This window comes from Elephantulus edwardii, unplaced genomic scaffold (assembly GCF_000299155.1).
Source record: "Elephantulus edwardii isolate Elephantulus edwardi_28Jun2011 unplaced genomic scaffold, EleEdw1.0 scaffold00098, whole genome shotgun sequence".
Lineage (NCBI taxonomy): Eukaryota > Metazoa > Chordata > Mammalia > Macroscelidea > Macroscelididae > Elephantulus > Elephantulus edwardii.
The window spans coordinates 7183705-7206082 of record NW_006399848.1 but is presented as its reverse complement, the minus strand read 5'-3'; the positions used below and the strand labels follow the sequence as shown (position 1 = coordinate 7206082).

Here is a 22378-nt window from a genome sequence, read left to right as displayed (position 1 = left end):
GCCTCTCTGAGGCACAGCAAGTGACTGCAAAGATCATGGCCTGTATCAGGCACACAGGCACACCTTAGTCTCCAGAGTGATGCCACTGCTCTTCAGTACTTTGGAGCAGTCCCTAACAGCAGACTTGCCCATCACAATACACCTTTTAATTTCCTGGCTGCTGGTGCCAAGAGTGTTAACTGTGGAGCCAAGCAAACTGAAACAATCTCAATCTCTTCACCATCCATCCTGATGCTGCCAATTGGCCCAGTGGTAAAAATCTTTCTTTTTTTTTTTTTCAAATCTTTGTCTTCTTGATGATATTCAGCTTCAATCCATATTGAAGGCTGCAGTCTTTGACTCTTTGACCCTCTGTAGAAAGCACTTCAGCTTCTCAGTTTCAGCAAGCAGGGTTGTGTCATCTGTATAACAGATTGTTGATAAATCTTCCTCCAATCCTGATGCCACACTTCTCCTCATACAGCCCAGCCTCCCGAATAATCTGTTATACGCTGAAAAGGTATGGAGACAGGACACATCCCTGGCATACACCCTTCCCAATTTTGAATCATGCAGTATTTCCTTGCTTTGTTCTGATGACTGCCTCCTGGTCCAAGTATAGGTTTCGCAGTAGCACAATCAAGTATTCTGGGATTCCCATTTTTCTCAGAGTCAGCCACAGTCTATGGGGGGGGGGAAAGTATCTTGAAAGAAAGAGACCTATTCTGGTGAAGAGGTTATAACTCTTGATGATGCAGTATTATACTGGTCTGATGGAGAAGGTCCACTATGACCAATACTGAGAAAAAACTATTACTCAGACCAAAAGCCAGTTCCACTAAATTAGTTTTCCTATGAAGTTTTCATTGAAGTGAAAACAACAAAACAAACAAAAAAAATGAGAAAAGAACACCAAAATTTAACATTTAATATTTAAATATTTTAAGATATACTAACTATGGCTAATTTTAAATTATGACCAAACTTCAGTTAAATCTCAGACTTTAATTCAAAACAAGATGACAGTATTTGTGGAGAAAAACAAAATCAGTGACTGCAATAAACTACATTTAAAGAATAATCAAGCATATGGACATTGGTAGTTGAGTTCAACTTCACACAGTGAAAGGCACAAATAAGACAACATGACTTTAAATGCTTATTACTGGAACACCTGGATTCTGTGGTAGGTGCACCTATGGCCAGGGATCTGTGTAAATCACTAAAAGTTCAGATGTTGAGGGCAGTTTTCATAATGGATGGGTGGCAAAACAGGTGTTTCAACTCAGCATAAAAAAAGGTTCCTGTTCTAAATAATTTTCCTGCAGGGTGTTTCTATTACAGGTTTCAAGGAAAAATGTAACATTTTCTCCTGAAAATTAGAGTGAGAATAAAATGAGCACTTGAATCACAATGCTCTCTCACTCAAATCATGCTCCACTCGGGTATAAAATGTTAAATAGTCTAACATAAAAATATTAGGCACTAATTCACTATAAGAGCCCCTGGTGGCATAGTGTGTAACATAACAGGCAACTTACTAACCAAAGAGTCAGCAGTTCAAATCCACCAGTGGCTCCATGGGAGAAATGGGCAGTCTCCTCACATTAAGATTTCCAGCCTGGTAAGTCCCATGGGGGGGCTGAGAGTTGGACCCGACTCAAAAGGAGCAGTGATGTGAATGGGTAATCCATTACATGTACCAAATGAATCCCATCATCATGGAGGGTACTGAATTTGAATAAAATTGTTCTCTTGATTTGTTTTAAATAAAGTCCATAATGTAATGAGACAAAATGGAAGTAGTTTAAGTAATAAATGTTTAATCAAAGATATTTTACACATTATTTTTAACAGCATTCATTTGGCCAAATATCTACATGTTTGTAGAATCCTACTGTATATAAAGTGGGAATGTATCAAGTATAGACTATGAAAGTGCAAATAACAAGTCAAGGTTAGAGGATTTTTTTAACATTATAAAATTAACCTGTTTACAAAATAGGCTTTGCCAAACTTTATTTCTGAATTGTAAAGTCAATGACTATGTTGCTTTTAAAATATGTACCCAGGAAATACAAATTGGAGAGTGATTACTTTCATGCTTAGGAGAGAATAGGACAGAAACCAAGGATACCACTGCACAAGGTGCTAGGAAACCAGGCCTCTCACACGCACTGCCCGAAAACTCTCTCACACCTTAAAGCAGCTTGGCAAGGGGGCCCAGTGTGATACAAATAATCTTCCTACTGAAAAGCCACAATTTGGTCTAAACACTTACTGGTGTTGATATCTTTAATCCAAAATAAATTTGTAAAAAAAATCCTTTAATGGACTACTATTTCACTTTAATATACAGTAATACACTGTAGACAAAGTTAGTATTTTCCCCAATTAGCTTCAACAGGGATTTATAACAATGTTTCTGATAATTGGGAAAATAAAAACTAACGTGGATTTATGTTATCTATGGCATAAGAGCAATTCCCAAACAATTTGTCCTAAGGGAACCTGGGGCATATGGCATATTAACTACTTTAACATAATGTCCTAGCCATACGAATTCAAAGTACAAGAGTATTTATTCCAAAAGTAGGGCTTAGGAACAAGTAACCAAAAATCATAATCACAACTCACATGGATATAATCAGTACTAAAGTCACCTTTTCAGACCAGAACTTGCCTGCTCAGATGCGGTATTAAAATTTTGGTATATGTAGAATTCTGGTAACAATCTGGCAAAACATTAAATGGAGTGTTGTGTATCTACTTTGCTTATGTTATGCTAGTTTTGATAATACGTAAGTAAAACAGCCATTCCAACAGTTTACTCTAGTTTTAATTACACACTGTACCATTGTATCTTAATTACGACTAAGATCAGTATTTTCTTCACAGTAAGACACTGGTAACTAGGAAGTTGATTTTTTTTTTCCTCAACACTAAACAGTAATAACACAGCAAATGAGTATTGTGCAGTAGAACAAACACATCTCAGCATTTGCTATTTAGGCAAACAAACGGATTCAACATTTATTCTATTTACTGTAAAGGCAAGGCCATGGGTGGTTCTTATGGAGGTCTTTGCAATTCATAGCATAGTTACTTTAGAAGAGACATTGAAATTTCAATTACTTATTTAACTGGCAACTATCCATTTAGGTTAGGCAAAGGCACGGTAACATGTTGCGCAAGATGTTTTATTGAATTTTTTTTTAATAATTGTGGGATTTACTATAATTCATGAAAACTCCACTTTTTTCTATTTTATAAAACACCATTAAAAGTAATTGCACCCAATAGGAATTAGAATGCACTGTAAAATTGTGAAAACAAGGAACTATGATTGCACTTCCAATAAAGTGTCTCTTTAAATACAGCACCGCTGTTGCTAATCAACTGTATTTTAATATTAAAATAAACTGTTTTTAACAGCAGCATTAGGTTTAGTTAACTTAAGCTACAGGCTACATTTAACGCAGTCTCCATGGCAACAAAAGCCCATTAAATTCAGATATATCAATTCTACCAAGTGGCACCTTCCACTTGCAAGAATGGTGGCAGCGACCCCAGAGCACTCTGCACACCTCACACCTGAACACCTGTTGGCGCACCAGTCAGTGCTTGGCACAACTTGACTGGAAACAGACAGGAAGAGAAACTGTGGCTTCATGGGAAAAAGAAATTTAATTACACTGCGCTAGATGCAGTACTCAAGAGAAGCACTGGACACCTGAATTCACACTTTTTCAGACAAAAGGAGTTATAGAAGGGCACAAAGACCGAGGGATTAAATGCTTCCCTATCTGTCAACGTGAACTTCTAAAATGAAGGCGTTTTGCCTTTCCCTCCAATTAAAAAAAAAAGAGGGAAACCACCCAAGCAGAAAGGAGTAAGCCAGTAATTTAAACATTTACCTACTGCCAACTTTCAGCTAAGCAGAAAACATTTCCTTAGAATGTGGAAAAGACCTGTTTTACTCCTATTTCTTTCTCTAGTGCTCTTCTTTTTGTAAGCAAAAATGGGGGGAAACCTATCCAATCAAATACAAAAGAAATTCCCTGCAAGTAAAAAATTAGAAATGAAGCTACCATTAGAGGGAACACCTTAATGGTCAATCCTAATGTCAGTGTTTTCTAACTGAGTGGTTCTAACTGAAGAGGATCCAAGTCTCTATAAAGCATATTCTACCTCGTCTGCCATCTGTACCTGCGATGCAGCTAGAGCCCAAAGGTGCACAGTTCACACTAAATGTACTTGTTCAAGCCAGTCACTTGAGGTTTGAGGGGTTTGGCTTGAGGCATCTGAACCATCTCCCTTGTCAGCTGCCTCACTACTTGTGTTGACAGCTTGAGCCACTGCTTCCCCAGCCAGAACACTTTCCTCTAAGAGATTTTCTTCTTCTCTTTGTGGTCCTCTACCTTCACTTACAACAACAGCATCTTCAAACAGGGAATCTTCTTCTGGGGGCACCAGTTCCACATCTCTCCCGACTTCTGAGCCATCTTTTACACAGGGGAGCTGGGAATTGGCACTGACTTCTGTAGCTGCTGGAGGAATCAGGGCAATACTCTGAGGGTTCATGTCATGGAACCAAGCCATGATATTGCCCAGAAGATTGTCATCGAGGTTGGGGTCTTGGCCAGCTGAGTCGGGGTCACTGGATGAGGGACAGAATTCACTTCTCGCCTCACTGAGAGGATGAGAACTAAGGGTGTCAGTTGAAAAAGGGTCACTCTCTGTTCCTAGTCTCATAAGGCTATCACCAAGTTCCAACAGCTCAGAGCTGCTCAGTGCAGTCCGAGGAGACTCTGTATTCCTAGGAACTGAGTCCAGTCTGGAAGGTAAAGAAGTGCCTATTGCTCCCAAGGATGCTTCATTATTGAGGAAGTCTCTAGTTTCTTCATCCATGGCCAGTCCAGACTCTTGCAATGATAACTGAATTGCAAGAAGTATATTGGGATCATCTTCATCCAAGGAACTCAGAGCCTGGGCAAAAGAAAGGAAAATCACTTTAAAGTTTGACTAAAGGCAAATGACTTAATTCAATGACATTTACCACTGCTCTTCTACTAAACTAACAAAGTATATACTCTTTAAAAGTCACAACCTGTGTAAGGCAGAAACCTAGCAGAGAAGGAAAACACAACGATTTTCCATTTAAATAAGCAATAGAAAAGAGGAAAAGATGACACCCTGTCAACAGCAGAAAGCTCCAGGGACCCTGGAAAACAGTTTAGTCCCATCAAGTCCCAGCGTGCTTAACCTTTCACTGTAGTAATATTACTTTTATTTTTACAGAAGAATTATTTTTTTATACTACAATTTTTTCCCTTGCTCATACTAAACGAAAGGAAAAGTCATAGAAATCTTTTTCTCTAGAACATTTTTTTAAAAAAATTTTGTGATTTTAATGAAAGTTTACAGAAAAGGTGGATTTTCATTCATTCATTCATTGTTGTACATATTCCTCGCAGCCCATTCCCTTCCCCCTCCTCTAGTAAATTTCTGGAACGAAGATTTTACAATGGAAGGAAGGAAACTGAAAGACATAAAAGTGAAAACAGGAAACCAGGGTAAACAAAGAAAAAGCAGGGGTACTGAGGCCAGCCGGCAAGGAAGGTTACCTGAAGCGAGTCCTGGTTTTCAGAGCGACTGGCAGGAGCGTAGTCACGCAGCGAAGAGCTGTGAAGCACACTCATGGATGCGGAACTCACCACGGAGGTGCTGGGTCTGCGGCCACCGCCACCTTCAGGGGTGTCTGTTTCAAAGCAAGTTGTGCCAAACACCAGTTAGTGACAATTAAGAGTCTTTTTTGAATCCATGTGTCTTTCAGGGACTCTAATATACTATGTCTCTCATCATAAGCTATACCTATATTTTTATATCATCATCCCCAATCCTTGATTTCTTTTTTACTTTTTGGCTTATACTATATAGAATTCTATCCATATAGGCAAGTGCTATTATTCAGCAAGTCATTAATTTCTTCTTCTTTAAGCAATAATAAAAAGAAAATAAGACACTTTATTTTCTTAGGTTTCAGGGTTTCCCCTGCCCTACTTATTTTTAGTGGGTTGTTTTTTTTCAAATTATTCATTGTTGCACATTTTCTCCCCCTTCCCTCTCCCTCCTCTAGAAGCTCCCCCAACAAAACCTCCTTTGCTCCAGACTGTTCTCATACATATAACGTATAATCATATATTCCTTTCAAATAGTTCTTCCCCTCATCTGTTCCAATGTGGTGTTCATTATCTACCCATGCCTTTCCCATTCCTTCTCAAACCTCTCCCATAACCATCCTATTTTAGAACAGTGGTGTTAGGCAGTATTTATCCTTTTTGTGATGGAGATACTTCACTTAGCATAATGTCCCTAAGCCTTCCTCTATGTTGTGTAATGTTTTATTATTTCATTGTTTTTCAATGCTGTATAGTATTCCATTGCGTGGATGTACTATAATTTTTTTATCCTTTTGATTACTGATGGGAACTTGGTTGGCTTCCATCTCTTTGCTATTGTGAATAACATAGCAATAAACATGGATGTGCATACATTTGTTTTGAGTTGTGGCTCTGGTTTCTTTAGGGTTTATTCCTAGCTGTGGAATTGCTGGGTCAAATGATATTTCTATTTTCAACTTTCTGAGAAAGTGCCAGACTGCCTTCCGTAGTGATTGCACCATTTTACATTCCCACTAGGAGTGAATAAGAGTTCCAATCTCTCCACAACCTTGCCAGCATTTGTTGTTTACTGCCCTGTTTAACCTTGCTATTGTTGTCTCCCCCTTATTTCTTAAAACTAATAAATGTGGGAATGACAGTAGCTTGAAGAACAAATTTTTAGTCTCATTGATCTAGAAATGTTATGGTTTGAAGATTTCCAATTAACAATTTAAGGATTAAATAGTGAACAATGAAAATAATTTATCTTTTGTATGACATGGTTTTTCTATAAAATATTGTTTATAGGTGAACTAAGGGTAAGACAAAAAATATTACATGACTACAATAACAATATTGCCAACTATAGTTTATAAGATACACTAGGTGTCACATATATGTTAAGCATTTTCTCATTTAAAGCTCATAGTGCATCATCATTGCTCCTTTGATATACCCACTAAAGTCCCATAGCTAGCATGCAGCAAAGACGGGGTCATGGACAGGTCTGTCTGCAACCACAACCCATGTTCTTAAACATCCTGTGTTCTGGGTCCTGTGATAATAGATATATTTATACTTTAACTGGTTATCTAAATTATAAAGCCCTTTACGTATTATTTAAACTAGCTAGCTTTTCAATAAATTCAAGAAAAGTGAGTAAGTTGCACATACGTAAGCCAAGATCATACCTAAAGTGCTTTCACTAGGCTCATCAGTGTCCAGAGGACCACCGAGCAGAGTCTGCAAGTCTCCGCGTCGGCGATGCTGCCTGTGCCTCCTCCGATACTGAAATTCAGCATATTCCTGCATAAACCAAAGGTTATACAATACAGCAGGGCATGCAATTTCTTAGATGCACATTTTCCCAGGAGAAAAAGAAGTGTGATTTTATATACATATTATAAAAATCACATGGTTTTAGGAAGGAAAAAAACCCCAAAACAACAAAACCCTGGTTTTGCCATGCCAAGGAAACAGAAAAAAGGTAGAATGCAAAAAGAAAATTATCAAATAGACATCACAAATGCCTACATCAATTGTGAATACTTGCAATGGTAGATCACAATGGGCCTTATTTCTTAGGATTGATGATTCCTAGGTCCTGTTATCTAAAACCTTTCCCTTGCTATCTGAAAGTAGTCTTCCTAGGAAACTTTTTGTAAGCCCAAAAGGCATTACGTGAATAAGAAATTACCATTAACATGTATGGGGAAAATGTTTGAGTGTTTGCTGACTAAAAAATAACCTAACAAATCACATTAAATAAAACCTTAATTAAATAAAACCTAAAATAACCTAACAGAGAATGTTCATAGGCTCAAAGGCAGGCAGTTTGCTGCCGAGTGCAGTCATGGGCTGCACAAAATGGTTGCTGATGCTAGTTTAATTTTTTAGCCTTTTTATCTTAAAACTGAAAACCCTCTTGGGGTTTCTTTTGGTTCGTAAACACAGGTATGAATGTAAGTCTCTCATAAAGCAAAGTGGCATAAAGTGAATTTTTTGAAAAGTAGTGGAAACCTGCACGCTAAGTAATACTTAATCATTTTATGAATATAAATGATACTCTCCATGGACATGTGGCTTTATAAAAGTGACCATGGGATATGGAGAATAAAAATAAAAACAAAGAAACACACTGTACAGGATTAGCAAACTGAAACCAAACATACGGCTCTGGAGTCCACTCCGACTCACAGTGGCCCTCCACCAGGTCTCCAAGGCTGGGTGTCTTTCTGGGAGGAGACTGTCCATCATTCTTTCAGGGCAGCTGGTGCACTTGAACTGACCTTTCAGTTAGCAGCCTGACACATTATACACTATGCTGCCAGTGCTACCTTTAAGGAGTGCTGTTGTTGTGTGTGCTGTGGAGATGGAACTGACCCACAGCTGGCTCTCCAGGTTTTCAGAGGCAGTAAATTGTACAGGAAATTGCTCATCCTTCTCCTGCAGAGCAACTGGCAGATTCAAACCAAGTGCCTTTGGGATATCAGCAAAGCTTCTTACCAGTAGGCCACCAGAGATCCCTTTTATGGGGTATGTTACTTTTAGAATAAGACGTTATCTGGTTTCCTGTTTTATATATAAGCCAGTATATACTTGATTATCTATAATACAGGCAGGGGAAGTGTTTTCTATTTTACTTATTGGAAGAATATATATTTTGGCAGATGTCCTTGGGTCTATTTTATGTGATAATAGTCTAAAATGAGCCTGCTTTTAACAGGGGCTAAAGCCTGGGAAAAGTAAGTTTCCAGATTTTAGTAACAAAAGGAAAAGGAATAGAAGTGAGACCCTGATGATAAGAGCACAGAATTTCAGTGATAAATATTATGATTATCTTTATGACTCTAAAAGAAAATTTAAACAAGAATATTTAATATGATTACCCTGAAAGTACTGGGAATCAGTAAAGAGCACTTGACATAATTTTCCATTATGTTACTCTGATTATATGTAACTAGTTAGAGACTAATACCTAAGCTTCCTCCTCTCCACTGCCATTGGGTCAGCTCTGCTCCATGGTCACCTCAACTATCAGGTTAACAGAACTGTAAATCTGTATAGGAGATCGTCCATCTCTCTAGAGTGGAGTGGTTGGTGGATTTGAACTACCAACCTCTTCTTTAGTAACCCAACATGAATGCAATAGCCTAAGCTGTTACACACTAATACAAAGTGGGACGTATCCTACCAGGTCAATAAATTATTCTACGATGATACAAATGTGATGGGGGATTGATTATTCAGGTTCTTTTAACATTTTTATGCTAAGCCAAGGGATCATTCCTCTTTCCCAGAAATCCAGTATTTCTACCTAGATGCCAAGGCATTGTCCCTCTTTCCCAAAAATTCAGTATCTCTATCTGGATGGTTTGTTATATCTGTCATCATGGCTCATTGGACCACACTGCTTAGAAAATGGTTTAAAATCTTACTGGAAGTAGATGGCAACTATTTTTTTTTTTTTTTTTTAGTGGAGGAGTGGTTGATAGGTTTGAACTATAAAGCTTTTAATTATTAGTCAATTGTACCACCAGGGACTTTAGACTTGATGCTAGTACAAATCTGTTCTGCATTTAACACTGACCAATGAACATATACTTTTCATCTGTATTTTTATATCTCACTAAACTTATTGTTCTTGAGTTGGATTTGACTCATAGCTGAGACACCACTGGTTTTGGAGATTGTAAATCACAGGAAGGCGATTGCTCATCTTTCTCCTTCGAAGACACTGGATTTGAACTACTAGCAATGTGGCAATGGCATAGCAGAGCAATTCCCTGCAAACTATACCACCAGAGCACTCTAATATATATGTGTGTGTGTGAGAGAGAGGGGTTTAAAACAATTATGAAAGAATCTTGCTGTATTTCTAATTATTTTTATAGAAAACTTAAATGGAATGCTCTCAGGATACAAAAGGCTTAAAAGTATTATTCCCAGGGAGCTCTGGTGGCCTAGTGGCAAGACACTGCACTGCAATCCCAGAGGTACGTGGTTCAAATCCACCAGAGGCTCTGCTGGAGAAGGAGGGGACAATCTCCTCCTGTACCAGTCAGATCTGATTTGACGGTACACGTAAAAATAATAAGAAAAACAATTAAAAAAAAGGTATTATTCTCATAAATTATGCTTAAAAATTCCCAAAGATTCTGAAGAGCTTTCAGTAATCATGTGGAAAGGCTTTAATCAGGATACTTCAGCATAGTTTTAGAATTTTAAAATGGCAAAGAATATTGAAAAACTCTAGAATTTGCAGGAAAAGTTCCTGGACTTTCTGGTTCTACTTTCTGAGCATCAAGATTGTCAGGGACTTAATGAGATGATCGTGGAACTCCTGTGAGGTTACTATTAACTTCCACATATTAAAAGTGGGACATTAAGGACCAACTACTTCAAATTCTAACAAGGCAAAGAACTGAAACTCGGAAACGTAAATCTTACCCATGCCTAGTCTTTAAGACGACGCTTTTAAACTAGGTCCCACTGGGATAAACCTATATTTATGCTGACCAGTGATACTCAACAACAACAAAAAGAATAAGCTGGTATTAACTATACTGAAAAAAAAAAAATTTAACCTAAAAGTCTATTTAAGTTTGTACTTCTATATTAAGGCAAAGAGTTCATTTTAAAAAACATAATTTTGTAGCTATTTGGTAGTTAAACTTGCAGAATTTGAATATTTGATGCTCTAAGGTAACTCCTTAGGTTCATAATAATGGTGTTTCAAAGTGCCAGACTTTCTGAAAAGTAAAAGTGAATGAAATAATTTTTTAAAAAATGAAACAATGTATAAAAAAACAAATTTAAGAAAATATTGCTTCTACTTCCATATACCTTTCAAGAAAAACAGCTCTGCATTTTTATGTATAACTAACCACAGGTGAGATGGCAAGTTTCTCATTCTTTACAAAATTAATTTTTGACAGTCGTATTAGTAGGTACTCAGATAGTCAAGGCAGAAACACTGGCTGCTGGTGGTTGCCAACGTGACTCACGTGACTGGGAATAAAACCTTTACACAAGTAAAGATTTTATTTTTGCTAAACTGTGTTTCCACCTTGAAATGCTAAAATGTGTAATACTTTTAAAATAACTGAATTTTGTCATTACTCTTTTTTAGGTAAGTATTTGCTGACATAAACCCCAACCTTTAATTGTGTTATAAAAGTTTAAGATTGTTGTTATTAATTGCCGTTGAGTCAAGCACGACTCATAGTGACCCTGAAGCCTTTCTAGAATTATAATTTTTCAAAGTTCAGAATTTCCAGAGGCATACTGTTTAGGAAGTGGATGCCACTCCTGCTTCTAAAAGTATCAGATGAGAAAAAGAAAAAGTTTATAATTAACATTTCATTATTATACTAAAATTTCTTGCAATTAACTTAGGAAAAGTTTCCATACAAAAACTCTAATTAAGATTTGCCAACATTCTCTTGAATGTATCTACCAACGCAAAAGGCCACAAAGTGATTGCAAGTATCTTCAGCAGCTGAAAAGAGAAAAGAGCTGATTTAAATAAACCACAGTCATTTTTTGATAATAATCAATTTCACTGTCTTTCAGCTGTAAATAGCAAATGCAATATGAATAAAAGTTTCATCAATTTGCTGTGCTGCCTTCGAAGAACTAAGCTAAGGGGTTAGCATCACCTAAGTGCTGAAAGGTTTACTGTCATAAAAATCAAAGGAGACAGAAGAAAAGAAAATTGCTAAAACTATTTAAAAAGGGATTCAATAATGACAGTGGCAATTTAAATCTCAAAAATGAGTAGTCATTAAGATTTTCACTCTATCTTATTTTTCTGTAGTAACTGCTACTACAGTGTCAGTAAGTCAAATCTTTTGTATTTTAAAATAGCATATCAATAACAAAAATACCAAATAAGGATAGTGTGAAAGTTTTAAAGGAAAGCAGAAAGCAATTAAGAAAAGCATTTCTTTCTGCATAAACATTATTAATGGCCAGTTTCTACCTTTGTTAACTGTTTATAAATCAATTCTCTTATGTTTAAGTAACTTAAAAATAACCTTATTCTTTATTTGTATTCCTTGTTTTGGTTTTTAATAGATTCAAATTGAAACAATAGTACAACTAAAAGCTTATTTCTACTAAATATAATTAATATCATGATTGAAAAATTAGAGGATATTTTTCAAAACAATGCTGAAAATTTGCTTGAATTTGACTGGTAATGAAAAACAATATATAAGGAGTATGCATTTAATAATATGATGATAACCTAATGCCATAAAGGCATTTTTTTTGTTACAAAAGAAAGAGCATAACTGATTATAATACAAACAGATTTGTAATATAAAACAGATGAGGTGCAAATACAAATAAGATTACACTGAAGAAAGAGAGAAAGAGATAGAAAAAAAAATAATCAAACCCAACAAACAAAAACCCCCCCAAAAAACAATTACCTCAGGTGATGCAAATCCTAAATATTCCCAATCCCATGTTCCACCAGCAAAGCTACAAAGAAATCAGACAAACCATTTGACTTATTATCGGTACTACAAAGTACAAACACTCAGACCTTTGCCCTGTAACCATTATTTTTAATTCCTCTGCTTCGACCTTGTTGAAACAAAATAAGATCAACTATTAAGATAACTTTGTTATTTCTTTTAAATTCTAATTTTTTAATGTTTGTGTAAAATGGTGGAAAAATAAAAATCAACATGTTATAACAGTACTTCATGATTGCTTCTATTTTTTATATTTATGAAAAAGTAAGTAAAAACTTGTTTAATGCCTTTAATTATTATAACTAAAAAAATATGCTTCAACTTAGGACAGCAGGATTACTATCTGAACTAAAGCAATCGAAACATGATAATGAATGAATTCAAATTCCTTAAAAATGTTACAAATATCAGATTTTTAAAGTTTTAATGACCTATTACCACAAAAATATAAATATGACAATAACAAGCAAGTAAGATTTAAAAATTCAACACCAGAAAAAGTTTATAACTATCATATCACTATAGATTTTACAGATGTAAACTGAAGCATTAGAATACTATTTAAGTTACGAGTTCATCTGGAATTATGACATTAATCTAGCCTAATTTAGTCTGAGGAACTGTATGACAAAAAAAAAACCCAAGAAAAAATAGAAATAGGATGGGGCAATCACCAAAAAAGAAGTTTATAATATCTATCTATATCTATCTAATATCTATAATATCACATCCTAAGTGTTACTAACTTCTGTGAATATGAACTCTACTTGGTTTGAAAAACAGAGCAGCTACCACTCATGGCTGGAGTTGATGTGATTTCCACAGCGCATTCTTTTTACCTGCGCCGTGGAGCTTCCGGTGAGTCTGCAGGAGCCACTCCCCGAGCCACTGACGCCAGGAACTCTTGCCTCTTCTGCTGCACGAGGCACGCAGCCTTGATGATCTTGTGGCGGGGTGTGCGAAGGTAAGGCCTATTAACTTTTTGAGCAAGGTCTTCGGTGACCATCTCTAGGTCTGTCTATGGTAAGATGGTGGAAAACCATGATCACAGACTGAATGAGTTAGCGAGTAACCTAGAGCCCACGTGGTTTCTCAGTTAAACAGTACTCTCTTGACATTAGAAATTAACTTTTGAGATGAGGTCTCATTTAACATGTTTCCTATTTTGTACTTTTGTTTCTCCAGGTTATGTGACGTCATCTTAAATTGTGTAAAATATTCAGAATTCATCTGATAGGCTTTGTATAGCATTGTAGTTGGTATAGATTACATAGAAATGGTGAGCACATCAGCTATTAACAAAGAATTTGTATAATTGCATAATTTACCTACTTTGGAAAAAGATCTCAGTAAATGTGAAGGTATTGTGCAAACCTTGATATTAATATTACGCAAGCCATGATAAAAAAATGATAGTGTGGTGCAGACTACATGCAAATGTTGAAGGAATTGGAGGCAGGGCATGACCAGTGTGATTGAGGGTTGGGTCTGGAAGGCTTTATGGAGAAATGACTATCGAGACTAAAAGAAACACAGGATATGAATTAGTAGAGGGTAGTTAGTTCAAAGGTATGCCTTAAGAACTGCAGCCAGGGAAGAAAGTCTGGTGGCTTCAAAGAGGAAATGGGCAACAGAGTTTTCTAGTCATGAAATTAGTGTGTTTAACTTTTTTTTTTAAAATACCTTTTAGAGTTGTACTTCTAAGATAAACTAGTTAATTGCCACTTTCCTATTTTGTATTTTATGTGGCCTGTTTAATATTTGAAGACGAAATTACTAGTTACATATTCAGGAATAGGGCAAATTTCCACCTTAAACAGTTTAAAATAAAGAAATAAATGCTGTAGGAAATATCTGTATTCGTGCAGAACTTACATCTACAGAGTGATAAACTGAAACACAAAGAAAATTTTAGTTATTACTGGTAATGTCTCCTAATTTTAAAGCCATTCTGAAAATGTAAACAAACCAAAATTGTTGGCTAATTAGAACCTTAATAGGAGAAAAGGAACTGAAAAAGGAAGAAATCTGGTTTTCATACAAACTACCATTTAAATTCATTTAAAAAAAAAGATTGTCTTACTTGCATGAGTTCAAATATTTCTTTCTTTGTGCTTTTAGGTTCTAAGAAAAATCCATATGGATAAGAACACTTGAGAATACGCCGAGTTTTTAAGAGCACGTGAACTGCGTCTTCAATGAAAGTAGTATCTGGACAGTCTCCTTCAGCTATAAAGTAATTCAGGCAGAGTGAAATTTTGTTTTGCAAACACAACATGAAATTAATGGAATAGCTGTAAGTTCTTTAAAAAGAAAAGGGGAGGGGAAGGAAGAGGAGAAAAAGGATGCGTAAGAAAATTCTTTGAGGGAGCTACATGACAGTAATTATTCAAACTAGACTAAGAACCTATATAAAGCCTATATATGTATGATACATGTGCTTTCATAAAGAAACACAGGCCATTAACAGAATCGGGAAGGCATGCATACACTCATCCTAGATTTCTTTTCACCCTTCCAGGAAACAAATCTAACTTTAGGCCAACCCAGAGACTCCAAAAACTTTAGTAAGTTTTTCAGGTTCTTCTGAGGGTAAGTATGCTGCTTAGGGTTCACAAAAAACCCCTGGCTAAGTTGTTTGCTAAAAACAAAGCAAAACAAAACAAACCACAAGAGGAGTCTGATTACAATTAAGCCTCTATCAAAACAATTTTATAAGGAAAAAGATACAACAGATTGGGAAACAACTGGATAGCTAATGCTAGTTAATAAAATCCTTCAAAGAAAGACAAAGAATAAAGGAGGAATGATGAGAAGGGAGAGAGAAGACATTTGAATATCTGAGATTGCTGGGTCTCCAAATTTAACATTTGTTTTCTCCTTAATTGCAAATATATAGATTGTACTAGATCACAATGCCTAAATACTGCTGAAAATCAGATTATTTTAAATACCCATAGAAAAGCACTGCATGTGTAGTTATGAACACTGATGAATAGGTCATAGCAACATTTCAGAGTTCAGTCAGTTTCTAGGGTAGGCATCTGAACTCAGATGTGAAACTGACAAACAAAATCAATACTCTGCTCCCATCAATTTGATACATGTGAGAAATGTGAATGGTTTAATTTCTTCCTTTCCAATCTCTGGATCTTTAATTTTCTTTCACATCTTACTGCACTGTTCATAAATCCTAGAATGTGGGGTAGAAATAACAATGTACGTCTACAAATAATCACTGAGTGATTTCTATGTTTACACACTGTTCTAAGCATAAAGGACAAACCAAATATCTAATGATATTCGAACAGTTAAAGTGTTGGGGTTTCCCCCCCCCTTTAAATATTTACTATGGGCAATACTTCAACAGTTGCTATTAGTGAGATGTAGTCAATAATAAAGTTTAGTTGCTCGTAGTTACCAAGAAGACACATTTTCTATAACTCGATTCTTTAACTGATGGTTACTGTCCTAATTAGGGAATTATTCTCAATAAGTCAGTATTCATCATTTTAATAAACATGAACAAGTATGGCATTTTTAGGCTTAAAAAGTACCTTTTATAGATAACCTTTAATATTTGTACTCTGTGGTCAGTATAGGATATTATAGCCTAATGATGTCACCAATACTCAGACCATCTTGAGAAGTACTTTTTAAAAGATTTTCTAGTTTAAGATCTCTTGGACAATGACTAGGGAGGACAGAAGGAGAGTGGATGCTTTTGAGCTGTGGTCCTGGAGAAGGGTACTGAATGTACCCTGGACTGCCAGGAAAACAAACAGATTTATCTTGGAGAGGATTAAATCAAGCTACTCCTTGGAGGCAAGGATTCTGGGGCTTCGTCTGATTTACTTTGGACATGTTTCCAGGAGGGACGGGTCCTTGGAGAGGGACATCATGCTTGGGAGGGTTGAGGGACAACGCAGGAGGGGAAGACCCTCTATGAGATGGCTTGATTCGGTGACTGGGGTAATTGGGATGGATGTGTCAGAGGCGGTGCGGTTGGCGCAGGATAGAGCAGGGTTTAGGGCTGTTGTGCACAGGGTTGCTATGAGTCGGAAACGACTCGACGGCACATAACAACAACAACAACAACAACAACAACAACAACAAGTTAGTCTTTACTCACAGCTTTGCTTTCAAAATGGAAATGCCCAGTATTTACTACTGAGAATTGTTTTCTAAGGCTATACTTGGTTTCTACTACACTGGGTACTCTGATCTGTAGGGTCGTAAGAGTTGTAGTCAGCTGATCTGTTGTTCATAGGGTCTTAAGAGTTATAGTCGGCTAAATGCACTTAACAACAACAAAAGGTACTCTGATACATTTTCTTGAGAAATGGATAGCATGTATCTCTTGCTCCTTTGGCTAGCTCAAGAACATCCTTTAAGGCTGCTCTCCTTTTCCCGAAGTTGTAGAACTTGTAGAACATCAACGGATGTATAGACTAAGTAAAACCATGACGTATGTTAATCTGTTAACAGCACAGACCTCACTAAGAGGAAAATCCTAGGTAAAACAACAAACCATTGCCATCTAGTCAATTCTGACACATCGTGACCCAAAAGCACAGAATAGAATTTCCCTATAAAGTTCCTTTTTAAAATGAATTTATTTTTTAATGTGAGGGAAAGTTTACAAATCACGGGTGTTTCATTTAACCCTTCATGTACATTTTGTTTTATAATACTGTAATTACAATATAATTTACTCATTAAACATATTTATAACATTAATTAAATACATTAATATAATAAATGAACCATAGTGTGTGATTAACATATTGCCTTTCCCTATATCCAACTGATTGCCAATGCTAGAATTTTTTTTTTTTAAATTTTTATTTTATATGTGTATCGTCAAATTGTATCTGACTGGTACAGGAGATTTCCGCTCCTTTTCCGGCAGAGCATCTGGTGGATTAGAACCGCATACCTCTGGGATTGTACTGCAGCTTCTTGCCACTAGGCCACCAGAGCTCCAATGCTAGAATTTTTATGAGTCAGTTCTGACTCATGGTAAACCTTCATTGGAATTTTGAGGCTGTAAATCACCACTGGAGGAGGCTGTCTCATCCTTGCCCTGTGGGGTGGCTGGTGGATTTGAACCACCATGCTATTAGCAGTTCCAAATGTAAGGCATTATACCAGGAGGATTCCTTAGTCATGGAGGCCTCTTATGCTAAGCTGCACTCAAAGGTTTCAGAGAACTCACAGAATAAACTAAGGATAATGTATTCCTTTAAAGAGTTTAGTATCTTAAGAAGTGAAGTGACCTAAGTATGGAAGAACGTGACAGTGATTACCAGACGTGTCAGTTATAACTTACTTTCTTTGAGCGCTCTACTCAACTGCTCCATCTTCTCTTTGGCTGTTTTAAGAAGGCGCTGTTCTAACTGAAGGGACAGAAATAAATAATGCAAATAATTTTTTTTATTTATCCACAATACTGTAATTCAGCTTACTGGAAATGATTTGGGACATACCTGATAGCTATGTTCATGGTTTTTAAATCTTGTGTAGTAGTGCATAAATCTGTCAAGTTCTTGAAACCGTTTGTGTTTTTTCTCAGCCTAAGAAACATAAATCCATAAATAACTCTTACAGAGACCAGCTAATTAAAAATGTTTTTAACTCATTACAGTGGCTGGGGTCTGTAAAACTTATCTTCACCAAAGTGAAACCAGGAAAAAAATTAGCTCTTATGTTTAAGAGCTACTTTATGGATAAATAAAAGCTACATTCAATTTAGTGCTTCATTAATTCATTTTCCCTGGAAGCCAGGGAAAGAAACACATTAACACTTTTAATAACAAGTGGCTTAGGGAGCGATATCTACAATTCTTTTTACCTCCACAGTCATTTCCTTGGATTGCTCTTCCACATGCTGAATCACTTCATAGCGAGTACATCTGTAATAGCCTCCAGTGGAAGAACTGTGCTTTTTCCATTCTTCTAGGCAAATCCAGCAAAAGTCGTACTTGCACTTAAAAAAAAAAGATGCAAACATCTCTCCATGTTAATAGAAAAATTATTTCCTTTTCCCCAGACAATGCATTTATAGAGCTTAAACAATTCTGCCTGTATAACCAAGGATGAATCTTTTCAAAGACATACACTCTCTTTCAATTCATCAGGAGACCTAACTTTCTGGTCATGTTGTGTTTAAAATAAAAGGAAAGTTACCCTCTTCCTTTTCCTTTAAAAAGTTTTAAAAGCTTCCTTGAAGGGGATAATATAGAATTATATAGTACAGAAAAGTGTCTGATTAGACAGTTTAGTTAAATTCTGTTAACTAATTAATCAGTGGCAATTAATGTTATAAAAGTAGATCATCTAAGAGTGATGGTATAAAAAACCAGTATAATTTTTAAAACTTCACTCAGATGGAAAAGAAAGAAATTTTTTAAAAGGTTTAAAAAAACTGCTTTAATGTTTGGTACAATTCTGTTATGAAACCTTCAGGGCCTACTGTTTTAACAATTCTTTTTTCTTCCATGAAATTAGGTATATTTAGATATTCTCTAATTAATTTTATCTTCTTAGAAAATAGCCCATTTCACAATTTCTCACAAGTTCTTATGATCTATTCAAGAATTATCTGTTACTGACTTTCTTCTCTGGTTATTTCTTCCATCATGCATCCTGAATTCTCCAATCTCTTTTTAAAATTTTTATTAATATTAATCAGCCTTATTTTCTTCTCTAGAAAAAGACTTTTTGTTGGTTTATTAGTTCCATTATTTTCAGTTTTTAACTCATTAATGCTGCTTTTAAAAGTACCTTTTGTCCTAATTTTATTCAAGTTTATTTTGCTCTGCTAATCTATGATTCACAATTACTTCACTTGAAGTCAGTAATTTTTTATTAAATATGGTAAAGCTAGGTATATTCTTTAGCAGTGTTTTATCTATATATTCTTCAGGATACACTGAAGTAGTATTTTCATTATTCATATTTTCTAGAAATTTGATATTTTTTTAATCTCTCCTGACTCAAGCTGCTCAAGAAATTGTAAATTTCCAAATAAAATGTCCTTATCGTCTCTCTTATTAATGTCTATGTTTATTTCATTATGACCCTAGAATGTTGCTTCTATTTTCACTTTCAAGAGTGCTACTGAGGGATTTTTTTGATGATCAATTTAAGTGAATACTTGAGTAAACAGAATAGTTACATGCTCAGGATACATAGTCTGTAAAGAAAATGAAATACCTTAGTATGGTTTTAGTGTCTTTATACTTTTGCTTATTTTTTTTGTCCATTTGATATGTCACAGGATCAGATATGAACTCATAATCACCCAGTTCATCACAACATGCAGTGACCCATTAAATTACACTTATTCCTAGGTTCTGACAGGGTAGAAGTTCTTTTCTTACATAGTATAAACAACGGTTTGGTATTGCTAGTAATGGGTGTTTTATGAGCCTGTTTTGTCTTATTTGACACAAGTACTCTTCAATGCAGTTCTCAAAAAAATTTAATTTTGTTTGAAATACAGAAAGATTGCAATGTCCACTCCTCATTTCTAGCTAGATCAATGACACCGGTTAAACTCTTCACACGATGTCAACATTCTTGCTATTTTGTTCTACTTATTTCACTTCCATTTCCTTAAATCTCCTTGCATGTCAATTCTGTTGTCTATGCTTTAAAATAGTTGTTGACCATTTGCTGGTTGTATTGATATACACCACTCCCATGTGTATATATATACATATACATATACATATTTCTTTTAAAAGGAATGCAATTATTTAATGGTGACAATCTTTATTTTTTGTGCAAAACTGCTACTTAAAGGTGACTTCAGAGTATAAGTTAAATTTAAGATCTGAAGAACAACTCAGGGTCTAGTATCAGGGATTCAAGTAGATTCAGTGAGTCTATATTCTTTCAGAATTTTAAAGTTGTTTTATTTTTCTCCCAACATGTATGTATGTATGAATGAATCAGGATTCATCTATTGTGTTCCTGAAAATAGGATAGTTAGACACTAATATTTAAATCTGAACTTGGAGGAATTGTCTGACTCCTGAGTCTAAGCTATGTGTTCCCAAACAAGCTTTGCAAGAGATACACAATTGAGTATGGGTGGTATAATGCCTAACTTATCAAGATGCTAACCTGAAGTTCAGCAGTTTGGTCCCCTGGTCTCTCCAGGGGTGAAAGACTGTGGTATCTTTCCCAAAGATTTATAGCCTCACAAACCTGATGGAGAGCTGCTATGAGTTGGAAGTGACTCAATGCCATTGGTTTTTGACTGGTTAACTGCGCATGAATGTACCTGGCTTAGTTATCTAATGGTGACATATCAGAAGTGCCACAAGTGAAGGTTTTAACAAACAGAAGTTTTAAGGATAGTGGTCTGGATATGAAGGGTTGGCTCTAGTAGAAGACTTTTTGTGTCCGCTCTGTGGGATGGTTCTTGCTCCTTGAGCTCTGAGGGAAGGTTCAAGCTTCTTCAGTTGCTGCCCCCTTGTCACTTAGAGATCTCCATGTGAGTTGGCATCAATCTTCTCCCACTTCTGCTCCTAACTTGCTTGCCTAACCTCTTTTTCTATCTCAAACAAAGAAACTTAAAATATATGTTTCACTTAAAACGGTGAAACATTTTCTTTTTAAGGCAATCTTTTTCATCTTACATTTTATAAGCAACAAGGAGAAATCACGTGGCATCTTTACGATCTGGGTTAGAAACCTCCTTAATTAAATATCTAAGTTTACTATCTATAAGTTCTTCCTTTGACCAAATATTTGCACATTGTTCAGAGAAGTGCTATTTTGGCTTTAAACTGGTTTGCACATTTTTTTTTGATGTCCATACTTCTAGCAGCATTCTGTTTGTGGTATCCTATGCATTTAAGATGACAGACTTCTATTACTCTCCTCACTTCTTTTAAGCCCTCACCAGAACCACCTATTTGTTGTCAGTAATTCTAATAGTATGTTTTAGGCAATCAAGGCTTACTACTAAAACAAACGAGCAAACAAAACACCACAAAACTTAAACTTAACAGCCATTGGGTTGGTTCTGAAACACAGCAGCTTTCCTCTGGGTTTCCAGGGTTGTATATCGAAAGGGGAGAAGACTGCTCATCTTACTCTAGCAGAGCTTCTGGTGGACTTGAACCGTCAAGACACACAGCCTTCCCACTTCACCTTCCTACTCCCCCACTTCTCCATCCTACTCTCCCGACTAGTCCCAACTATAGCCCAACATCACCCAGCTACTTGCCGACTTCTCCCAGTTACTCACCAACCTCCCCCAGCTACTCTCCAACTTCTCCAAGTTACTCGCCGACCTCCCCGAGCTACTCGCCGACCTCCCCCAGCTACTCCCCAACCTCACCTAGCTACTCTCCAACTTCTCCCAGCTATTCTCCAACATCCCCCAGCTACTCCCCAACATCCCCCAGCTACTCTCCAACATCCCCCAGCTATTCTCCTACTTCTCCCAGCTACTCCCCAACATCTCCAAGTTACTCACCTACATCTCCAAGCTATTCCCCAACTTCCCCGAGTTACTCGCCCACCAGCCCTAACTACTCTCCGACCAGTCCCAACTATACCCCGACGTCACCCAGCTACAGCCCAACGTCACCTAGCTACTCACCTACTAGTCCCAACTATACACCAACCAGCCCTAACTACAGCCCCACCTCCCCAAGCTATTCTCCAACTTCACCCAGCTACTCCCCGACCTCACCCAGCTATTCCCCTTCAAGCCCACGGTACACCCCC

At 36.4% G+C, this 22378-nt stretch overlaps 1 protein-coding gene across 1 annotated transcript in view; it reads right to left on the bottom strand.

Moving 5' to 3' along the window:
* Positions 1–3846: 3846 nt before the first annotated feature.
* The window catches only part of ANKIB1 (ankyrin repeat and IBR domain containing 1), a 215849-nt gene continuing 197317 nt past the window's right edge, over positions 3847–22378 (bottom strand). Inside the window, exons 12-20 of the mRNA XM_006891465.1 lie at positions 18483–18617; positions 18118–18204; positions 17961–18027; positions 14712–14857; positions 13468–13646; positions 12581–12632; positions 7334–7448; positions 5607–5740; positions 3847–4968 (exon numbers count right to left, since the gene is read on the bottom strand). Coding sequence (XP_006891527.1) covers positions 4222–4968; positions 5607–5740; positions 7334–7448; positions 12581–12632; positions 13468–13646; positions 14712–14857; positions 17961–18027; positions 18118–18204; positions 18483–18617 — 1662 coding nt within the window. The 3' untranslated portion in view covers positions 3847–4221. The remainder of the gene's footprint in view (positions 4969–5606; positions 5741–7333; positions 7449–12580; positions 12633–13467; positions 13647–14711; positions 14858–17960; positions 18028–18117; positions 18205–18482; positions 18618–22378) is intronic.